The sequence below is a fragment of the Somniosus microcephalus genome, chromosome 12, assembly GCF_052327205.1.
Source record: "Somniosus microcephalus isolate GS21.2 chromosome 12, FLI_Smic_1.0, whole genome shotgun sequence".
Taxonomy (NCBI): domain Eukaryota; kingdom Metazoa; phylum Chordata; class Chondrichthyes; order Squaliformes; family Somniosidae; genus Somniosus; species Somniosus microcephalus.
Genome location: NC_140998.1, coordinates 20,142,783 through 20,153,820, shown reverse-complemented (window position 1 = coordinate 20,153,820; position 11,038 = coordinate 20,142,783). Strand labels below are relative to the sequence as shown.

General features: G+C 52.3%; 1 protein-coding gene across 1 annotated transcript; it reads right to left on the bottom strand.

Annotated features, from left to right (window-relative positions):
• Positions 1-260: 260 nt before the first annotated feature.
• Positions 261-2,379, bottom strand: dio2 (iodothyronine deiodinase 2). The gene has a single exon (XM_086002653.1). The coding sequence runs from the start codon at positions 2,001-2,003 to the stop codon at positions 1,233-1,235; it is 771 nt and encodes a 256-aa protein (XP_085858779.1). The 5' UTR covers positions 2,004-2,379; the 3' UTR covers positions 261-1,232.
• Between the last annotated feature and the right edge of the window lie 8,659 nt (positions 2,380-11,038).

Here is an 11,038-nt window from a genome sequence, read left to right as displayed (position 1 = left end):
GCTTGCTGGATAAATAACGGCGAGTTTAATGGTGCACGACGTTAATAGTGCGTCAATAACCCAGCAATTTGTGGCACGGTAAAGATAACGATGTGAGTCGCGAATCACCACAAATTGCCGGGCGAATTCCGTCGCTCTGCCATTAACCTCGCAAGCACTTTGTGAAAGGCGCTATATAAATGCAAGTCTTTCCTTTTTTTTAAAAAAAAGTACATCTAATTATTATATGAATAAATAAACAAGCGCAGAAACAAAGGGAGTCAGCAGCAAAAACCTTTTTTATTACAATGCGGATCAAAGTGCGCTCTGCGTAGCACCACAAATTGATTTCATATAACAAAAAAAATCGCAAGGCAGACAGTCCCGCACCATCAGCGTACTTCACATACAGCGGGAGCACGCTCTGGAATGGAAATGGGCAGTGCTGGTTTTTCTCTTCCGAACACTGACAGAGTCCCAGAACTCTTTGGTCAGTTATCTTCATTCCGCACGCCCAGCTCCGTTCCTGACCATCGCCCCATCGGGTTTGCACGGGGCAGAACCCACGACTCAATAACTTAAAAGATACGAGGCACCCGTTTAACTCGATACCGTCGGCACGCGGCCGGCGGGAAGAGAAATCAAATCGAACACGCGCGCGCACTCCAACGCTACACAATTCCGTTAAAAGTAATAAATTATCATTTAAAAAATAACCAGGGGAAACTTCAGATGTTTGAAACCGGTGTCACAATAATTAAATAAAACAGCCTACATCTAGAACAAAGGAGTTCAGCTCAGTACCAATTTCGTTTCTTTTCGCTTGCGAAGCAATTTCGGCGAGATTGTTCATTGTCTTTTTAACATGGGAACTTCTGGCTTTAAGTCGGAGGGTGAGGTTTTCTGTTCGTCTCAAAGCTTTCTTTAAAAAAAAATTCAATCACGGGATGTGGGCACCGCTGGCAAGGCCGGCATTCGTTGCCCACCCCCCTAGTTGCCCTCGAGAAGGTGGTGGTGAGCCGCCTTCTTGAACCGCTGCAGTCCGTGTGGTGAAGGTGCTCCCACAGTGCTGTTAGGGAGGGAGTTCCGGCATTTCTTGACCCAGCGACGATGAAGGAACGGCCAATGCTATGTGTCCAAGCCGGGATTGGTGTGTGCGTGACTCGGAGGGGGACTCGGAGAGGATGGCGCTCCCCCCTGTGCGCCTGCTGCCCTTGTCCATCTAGGTGGCAGGGTTTGTTGTCTCGGCTCCATTACTCTTGACTGCTGCTGTGCTGTTCCAGCCACGCTCTGACCCCGGTGAGGTTATAGAAGAAGGGTCCTTTGCCTCCCAGGTAGACGATTTTCTCGTCCTGCACGATGCAGAACCTCTCGAAGGAGACACCGTAGGCCACGTTGGCGTTGTTGTCCATGCTGTCGGCCACCACCTGGCACCCGGCCGGCACCCGGAAGTGCTGGAGCAGCAGGTTGGTGGCAGAGCAGCGCTCTGCCAGGCTCCGGTGACGCCGCAGCTGGAACTGGGAGGTGGCGGCCCAGCCGTCCGAGGGATGGGCCTCCTCGATGTAGACCAGCAGGAAGTCAGCCGCCGCCGAGAACTCCTCCGCCATGTGGCAGAACGCTGGCAGCCCGCTGACGAACGGCGGTCACGTGGCCGAGCCGAAGTTGACCACCAGGGGCCGGCCGGGGCTGGCGAAGTCCAGTAGGTGGCACTCGCCCCTCCTCCCCCCCTCCTCGCCCTCCGCTGCCTCCCCGCTCACCCGCACCACCCGGGAGTTGGGCGCCGCGCCACCCAGCTTCACCCACTTGGAGGCGTCCAGGAGGAAGCTCTGCCAGACCGACTGCATGCCCTCCACCGTCAGCATTCGGCGCTCGCCGCCGTCCCGTGCCAGCCCCCGGTGGCTCAGCAGCGCCACCGCCTGCTTGATGAGCACCACCGAGTCGTAGACCGCCAGGAAGAGGCAGTTGGAGAAGAAGCCAGGCAGGATCTGCAGCCTGATCAGGAGGTCCACGCTCAGCAAACCCATGGCTTTGCGGGTTTGGCGCGTCCGGTGGGGGGGGGTGTTGCGGTTTGTAACTGAGTCTCTCTCCCCACCTGCTCTAATTCTGCGCCATTGTACTGTTCAAAAGACTATAAAAAGTTTCTACAAAATGTCCAAAGTTCGACACATGAACCTAATCTTCTTGTCGTTCTCTCTGTCTCTCAGATTCTCTTCTTGTTTGAACTTGGGGAGGGGGGTGGGGGAGAAACCAACCCAACAGGCTGAGGTTCTGCTGGGCTGCAGTTAACGCAGCTCAACCCTTCTCCGCTAACTTCGCTGGCGAACTTTTGCAGCTCTTTCCCTCTCTATTTCTTTTGCTCCTTCTGCTTTCAGCCTCTGCCCCGTTCAGACTTGCTGCAAGTCCTGCACAAACTGCCGCTGAGCTGGCCCTTATATATACACAGGCGCTGCTGATTACTGGAGCTGGCCCATGCCAGACTAATCTCTTTCAAAGATCGTGACGTGGGTTGCTAGCTGGGTGAGAAAGGCTTGCCTTGGATAAATAAAAAAAAAAATTTTTTTAAAAGGAGGCATGCACTTTATAAAATAAAAACAGGACAGGCGAATGCTGCCTCAGTCTACTTCAAGGCAACCTATTGTTACTGGGAAATGTAAAAGTGGGGTTCAATGTTGTACGTGAATCCCGCACTGACCTGATCTGATCTTTTAACCTCCTTTGGGTAGTTGGGGGGCGGGGGGGGCGGTCAATGGCTGAGGGTCGCACTTTGTCAAAGTTTCAAAAGTGAATTTAATTTTTTTTTTAAAGGAACTTGCATTTATATAGCACCTTTCACAACCTCAGGATGCCCCGCAAGACACTTCACAGTCACTTTATTTGAAGTGCAGTCACTTGCCATAATGTAGGGAAGAGCAGCAGCCAACTTGCGCACAGCAAGCTCCCGCAAACAGCAATGTGATAATGATGGGATAATCTGTTGTAGTGATATTGGCCCCAGGACACCGGGGATAACTCTACCCACCCCCTGCGCCCCCTCTCCCACCCCACCCCCCTCTCCCAACACCCCCTCTCCCACCCCCCGCCCCCTCCTCTTCCACCTCCCCTCACCCCACCCCACCCTCGCCCCCCTCTCCCACACCCCATCCCCGCCCCCCTCCCACCCCCCCCACACCCCACTCCCACCCCACCTCCGCCCCCCTCCACCCCCGCCCCCCTCCCACCCCATTCCCCCCACCCCCTCCTCTCCCACCTCCCCGCCCCCTCCTCTCCCACCTCCCCTCTCCCAGCCCCCCCTCTCCCACCCCACCCCCTCTCACACCCCCCCACCCCCTCCTCTTCCACCTCCCCTCCCCCACCCCATCCCTGCCCCCTCTCCCACCCCACCCCCCTCTCCCACCCCACCACCGCCCCCCCTCCTACGCCAACCCCGCCCCCCTCTCCCACCCCACCCCCGCCCCACTCCCACCCCACCTCCGCCCCCCTCTCCCACCCCACCCCCGCCCCCCTCCCACCCCATCCCCCCGCCCCCTCCTCTCCCACCTCCCCGCCCCCGCCTCTCCCACCTCCCCTCTCCCACCCCACCCCCGCCCCCTCTCCCACCCCCTCCCACTGCCCCCGCCCCCCCCGCACCCCCTTTCCCTACCACCCCACCCCCGCCCCCCCTCCCACCCCACCCCTGCCCCCCTCTCCAACCCCACCCCTTGCCCATCGCCCACCCCACCCCCGCCGCTCTGCTTCGAAACAGTGCCGTGATTGGAAACGATGCATGAGCCTCATTAAAGCCAGCTGTGCTAACAAAGAGTTTCCGCTTGCAGCGTCTTCGGCAGGTAGGCAGCAGGAGAGTTCCGTTAGCAGTAATGAGCAAACTGTGTGAACGAACGGACTGCGCCTGCACCTGAAAGGGTTGGTGGAGTGGGGGGGGGGGGGTGGCGGTGGCATTGGGGGGGGGGGGGGCGGGGTGGGTGTGGGACACCCACTGAGTTGAGTAGGGCTCCCGAGAAGGGGACAACCCCTGCTTGCCTTAGAGTTGGTCTTCACAGTGAACTCAAAGAGTTGGATTTCAGTCACACTTGGCTTGAAGGTAGCACAGCACGTTCTCCCAGACAGTTGCTAAAGGAGGTTAATGACTTGTGCAGCACAGGACCTTTCATGCCTGCCAGTGAACAGGTTTACAAAAGACTTTAACCTTTACTAGAGCACGGGGACAGCTCTGCAGATTACACTTTACAGGTTACCAACTAGATGGGGAAAGAACAGCAACATACAAGCCAACATAAGTCCTCGAGTTAAAAAGCCTTCCCTTCTCCTCAGTTCGGGAATAAAGTGCAAGCAGATTGTCAGCAGTGATCAGCTGTTAGTGTACAATCCGACAGAGCTGCACATTTCAACACAAAAAAAAATTATCCACGGAACGTTTGGTATGTTGGTGTCAGCCGTGGCTCGGTGGGCAGCACACTCGCCTCGGAGTCAGAAGGTCGTGGGTTCAAGTCCCCACTCCAGAGACTTGAGCACAAAAATCTAGGCTGACGCTCCCAGTGCAGTGCTGAGGGAGCGCCGCACTGTTGGAGGTGCCGCCTTTCGGACGAGACGTTAAACCGAGGCCCTGTCTGCCCTCTCAGGTGGATGTGAAAGATCCCATGGCCACTATTTGAAGAAGTGCAGCGGAGTTATCCCCGGTGTCCTGGTCAATCTTTAACCCTCAAAACACATCAATTTGCGCACAGCCAGGTCCCACAAACAGAAATTTGATAATGACCAGATCATCTGTCTTTAGTGACGCTGGCTGAGGGGTAAATATTGGCCCAGGGACACCGGGGAGAACTCCCCTGTGCTTCTTCAGAAGAGTGCCGTGGGATCTTTTACGTCCACCCGAGAGTGCAGGCGGGGCATCGGTTTAACGTCCCATCTGAAAGATGATACTTCTGGCACTGCAGTGCTCCCTCAGTACTGCACTGGAGTGTCTGTCTGGATTTTGTGCTCCGATCTCTGGAGTGGGACTTACTTATTCCATGTAAGTATTTCCCTGTCTGTACAAGAGTTCCAATCGGCTTTCCACCCCACTCCTAACTTGCGTTTGCTGGTGTTTGAACTCTCCGCCATACAGAATTATCATCCGTCTGGCGAGAGCTTTAATCAGCTCCACTCCCACAGGATCCAATCTCTTTAGTGGATTTTCAAACACTATTATCTTTATCCTGTTACAGAAATCTCCCCTGACTGTCACATGATGGAGTCTATGATTCATTTTGGATTATCTGGAGCGTGAAAGAAAGATCACATTGTAATTTTTGGAAATGAATTGAATTCCTAGATCAGGAACTCTTAATATGTTCTGAAAATGAACACAGTATGATCGTGTCTCCTATACCACATTCGGCCGCTCCATTCTCCTCCGCCGTCTCTCGTCCACACATCATCTTCGAAGGTTGTGGCTTTGAGTCCCACTCCAGAGACTTGAGCACAAAAATCTAGGCTGACGCTCCCAGTGCCGGTACTGAGGGAGCGCCGCACTGTCGGAGGTGCCGTCTTTCGGACGAGACGTTAAACCGAGGCCCTGTCTGCCCTCTCAGGTGGATGTAAAAGCTCCCATGGTAGTATTTCGAAGAAGAGCCAGGGGAATTCTCCCCGGGAGTCCTGGCCAACATTTATTTCTCAAAACACATCAAAAGATCTGGTCATTATCTCATCGCTGTTTGTGGGAGCTTGCTGCGCGCAGATTGGCTGCCCCGTTTCCTACACTAGAACAGTGGCCGCACTTCAAAAAGTACTTCATTGGCTGTAAAGCGCTTTAGGACGCCCTGAGGTTGTGAAAGGCCGCTATAGAAATGCAAGACAATAGCAAAATACTGCGGATGCTGGAAATCCGAAATAACAACAGAAAACACTGGAAAAACTCAGCAGGCCAGGCAGCATCGGTGGAGAGAGAAACAGAGTTAACGTTTCAGGTCGAAGACCTTTCGTCAGAACTGGAAAAAAGCAGGAAAGGGAATAGACTTTAAAGCAAGTAGGGGGCTGGGAAAAGGGGGAGGGGATGAAAGAACAAAAGGGAAGGATAGAAAGCAGGAGAGATTAAGAGACATTGAGAGACAATGAACGCCAGAAGAGGTGGTAATGGGACAGGTAAAGGAATAAAGGATGGCTCGGGATGAAGTGTGAATGGCGCTGGCAGAATGATGGCAATGCAAGTCTTCCTTTCCTTACTCCTTGATTACATTTCAGGTACTGATGACGCCCAATTCTACCTCTCTGCACCCACCGGCGACTCCATGGCTGTTACCGTACTATCTGACTACCTGTCATCATTGTAATGATCAGTAACCTGTCATTCTGGAATGGTACACTAGGTGGTGCTGTATGTATATAAGAGTGGGCTACCCAGGATGCAGTAGGCTACCCACAAGGCAGCAGTCAAGATGGAGGCCTCTACAGATACTGTACCTAGTCCACATGTGCTCAATAAAGTGTCTAGCAAAAGCTAGCTGTTCTTAATAAAAACAACTAGTTATTAATGAACATAACAATCATGTCATGGATAAAGTCAAATTTCATCCAGCTTGACATTAGCGCCACTAGAGCTGTGCTCCTCAGGTCCCCCCAGCACCTACGTGCCTCTGGCTCCCCACCAAAAAAAACCCTCCCGTCTGCTTGGACAGGCGGTTCACAATCTTATCGTTCAACTCTTAGCTGGCTTTCCATTCTCACATCTGACCAGTCGCCAAGACTGCAGCTTTCCATCTCCGGGACACTGCATCTACACCTCTCTCCTTTCCGCTGTTGAATCCCTAGCTCACACCTTCAAGGATTGATTTTACTAATGCTCTTTCATCCAATTTCCCTCCTCCACCCTTCGAACTACACAATTCTGTGGCTCAGGATAAAGCCCCACACCCCTATCGCTCCCCACCCCCTCCCCATACTTGCCAAGCTCCATTGGCCCCCATTCCCCCAATGCACCGGCTTCAAGTTCTCCATGTTCACATTCAATTCCCTCCAGGGCCCCGCCCCATCCTGTCTGAGGGATCTTCACCAGCCGTACGCCCCAGCACTCACCCTCCACCCGCTCTGGATTACTCTTCCATTCAGCTCCCTCCTCTCCACCATTAGTCCCTCCACCCCAGCATTCAAGAAACAACAACTTGCATTCATATAGTGCCTTTAACATAGTTAAAACGTCCCAAGGCGCTTCACAGAAGCGTCATCAGAGAAAAGTTTCACACCAAGCCACATAGAATCATAGAATGGTTATAGTACAGAAGGAGGCCATTCGGCCCATCGAGCCCGTGCCAGCTCTCTGCAAGAGCACTTCAGCTAGTCCCACTCCCCTGTCCTTTCCCCGTAGCCCTGCAATTTTTTTTCCTTCAAGAACTTATCCAATTCCCTTTTGAAAGCCATGATTGAATCTGCCTCCACCACCCTCTCAGGCAGTGCATCCCAGATCCTAACCACTTGCTGCGTAAAAAAGTTTTTCCTCACGTCGCCTTTGGTTCTTCTGCCAATCACCTTAAATCTGTGTCCTTTGGTTCTCGACCCTTCCGCCGATGGGAGCAGTTTCCTTTGGTTCTCGACCCTTCCACCGATGGGAACAGTTTCTCTCTATCTACTCTGTCCAGACCCCTCATGATTTTTAACAGACAGTAGGAATAAATGGGTCATTTTTGGGTTGGCAGGCTGTAACTAGTGGGGTACCGCAAGGATCAGTGCTTGGGCCTCAGCTATTCACAATCTATATCAATGATTTGGATGAGGGGACCAAATGTAATATATCCAAGTTTGCTGATGATACAAAGCTGGGTGGGAATGTAAGTTGTGAGGAGGAGGCAAAGAGGCTTCACAGGGATATAGACAGGCTAAGTGAGTGGGCAAGAACATGGCAAATGGAATATAATGTGGAGAAATGTGAAGTTATCCACTTTGGTAGGAAAAATAGAAAAGCAGAGTATTTTTTAAATGGTGAGAGATTGGGAAATGTTGGTGTTCAGAGGGACCTGGGTGTCCTTGTACACGAATCACTGAAAGTTAACATGCAGGTACAGCAACCAATTAGGAAAGCAAATGGTATGTTGGTCTTTATTACAAGCGGATTTGAGTATAAGAGTAAAGACGTCTTACTGCAATTATATAGCGCCCTGGTGAGACCACACCTGGAGTACTGTGTACAGTTTTGGTCTCCTTACCTAAGGAAGGTTATACTTGGCATAGAGGAAGTGCAACGAAGGTTCACCAGACTGATTCCTGGGATGGGGGGATTGTCCTATGAGGAGAGATTGAGTAGACTAGGCCTATATTCTCTAGAGTTTAGAAGAATGAGAGGTGATCTCATTGAAACATACAAAATTCTTACAGGGCTTGACAGGGTAGATGCAGGGAGGATGTTTCCCCCTGGCTGGGGAGTCTAGAACCAGGGGTCACAGTCTCAGAATAAGGGTTCGGCCATTTAAGACTGAGATGAGGAGAAATTTCTTCACTCAGAGGGTGGTGAATCTTTGGAATTCTCTACCCCAGAGGGCTGTGGAGGCTCAGTCGTTGAGTATATTCAAGACAGAGATCAGTAGATTTTTGAATATCTCCCCTTGCTCTATCCCCATAACCGTGCAAATGTGACACTTGACATTGTTTCGATATGGTGAGTGCTCAAGCAATTAACATCCTGATTTTAACCTGTCGTCTGAGGAGAGTGTGGGGCTAGTGAGGTGAGCAATAGACCCAGGCTTCACTCACATAGACCAGGCTCGAGGTCAATGACGTCAGGCAGGAGTCGGGGGTCGAGAGCGGCGGAGGTGACCCCGTTAACCGCCGGCGTTTGACACGGGCGGTCGCCATTTTGGGGCAGAGTCTGCCTTCATGGGTGAAGGTGGCTGGCAGAAAGAGCTGGGTTTCGGGCTGTGGGCGACTGATTGCCCCGCTTGCGCCGTGGGCAGGAACTGTTGCGAGGTAGGGAAGTCCCGCCCGCTCTGCGCAGCGGTGTCGATGATTTACAGGAGGAGGAGGACATGGGGGTGGGTGGGGGGCTGCAGGAAAAACCTGCCATCCTTACCCGGTCTGGGCCTATATGTGACTCCAGCCCCCGACACATACCCAACGTGGTTCAACTCTGAACTGCACCCCGAGATGGCCGAGGGAGCCACTCAGTTATATTGAACTGCAGCCAAAATTCCGCAACTAGGGATGAGCAAACGATGCCGGTCTCGCCAGCAGAGCCGAAATTCCCAGAATGATTTTTTTTTTTTTTTTAAAGAGATTGTCTGCACACATTACAGGTCCAAGGACTGGAGATTCTCAGTTAGTGCTGCAAATATCACAGCAAATACACAAAGGGTTTTTTCTCTGAAATACGTTGAGTAATCGCGCCCTTAGTTCAATCCACTGGCTCATAAAAAAAACTTTCGTCATTGCAATCTGGCTACAGCGTCAGGTTGAACTTTTCACAGAAATCACAGAAATCACAGAAACCCCACAGTGCAGATAGAGGCCATTTCGGCCCATCGAGCCTGCACCGACACATATCCCACCCGATCCCCGTAACCCCTACACCAACACATATCCCACCCTATCCCCGTAACCCCACGTATTTAATCCCCCTAACACTAAGGGTCAATTTATCATAGCCAATCAACCTAACCCGCACATCTTTGGACTGTGGGAGGAAACCGGAGCACCCGGAGAAAACCCACGCAAACACGGGGAGAATGTGCAAACTCCACACAGACAGTCACCCGAGGCCGGATTCGAACCCGGGTCCCTGGCGCTGTGAAGCGACAGTGCTAACCACTATGCCACCGTGCTGGCTGAACCTCTAGCCATCGATCTCATTCCACATACACACACACGCTGAAACTGTTTCTGGCACTTCCTGGCGTGTCCTTGTATTGTCAGCCCTTCCACCCCCCCCCCCACCCCACCCCACACCCCACCTTAAGAGCCATTGCTGAAATCCACCCTCATCACCCAAATCTCATTGAAACATACAAGATTCTGAGGGGGCTTGACAGGGTAGCCGCAGAGAGGACGTTTCCTCTGGCTGGACAGTCTAGAACTAGGGGGCACAGTCTCAGGATAAGGGGTCGGCCATTTAAGACCGAGATGAGGAGAAATTTCTTCACTCGGAGGGTTGTGAATCTTTGAAATTCTCTGCCCCAGAGGGCTGTGGATGCTGAGTCTTTGAGTATATTCAAGGCTGAGATAGATAGATTTTTGGACTCTAGGGGAATCAAGGGATATGGAGCTCAGGCGGGAAAGTGGAGTTGAGGTCGATGATCAGCCATGATCTTATTGAATGGCGGAGCAGGCTCGAAGGGCCGTACGGCCGACTCCTGCTCCTATTTCTTATGTTCTTACCCTGCACGCCAGCGCCTGAGTTCATGGCGCCGAGTGCCAGAGATGCCTCCATCTACGCTATGTGAACACAAGCGCTGCTCAGCAGAAATCATGGCCGCACTCTGCATTGCACGGGGAGAATTCTAGCAGGAAGTGATCTAGTGGAAGGCCTGCATAGAATGGGGCCGGCCGGCCGCAGGTTAGAGCAGGTGGACTGTGCCTGCTCACCTGGTGGGAGGGGGGTTTACACCCGAAACATTAACCTGCCTTTTCATCGATCAGATCCAGATCGACCTAGCGTGCTGTTTTTATTTCTGAACAAACACCCTGAAACAGATGAACTGGTCAGTTATCTTGTTGCTGTTTGTGGGAAGAAAAAAGAAAGACTTGTATTTCTATAGCGCCTTTCACAACCACCGGACATGCCAAAGCACTTTGCAGCCAATGAGGTACTATTGAAGTGGAGTCACTGTTGCAATGTGGGGAAACGCAGCAGCCAAATTGCGCACAGCAAGCTCCCACAAACAGCAACGTGATAATGACCAGATAATCTGTTTTAGTGATGTTGATTGAGGGATAAATATTGGCCCAGGGACACCGGGGAGAACGCCCCTGCTCTTCCTCGAAATAGTGCCGCGGGATCTTTTACATCCACCTGAGAGAGCAGACGGAGCCTTGGTTTAAAGTCTCATCCAAAAGACGGCACCGCCGACAATGCAGCACTCCCTCAGCACTGCATTGGGAGTGT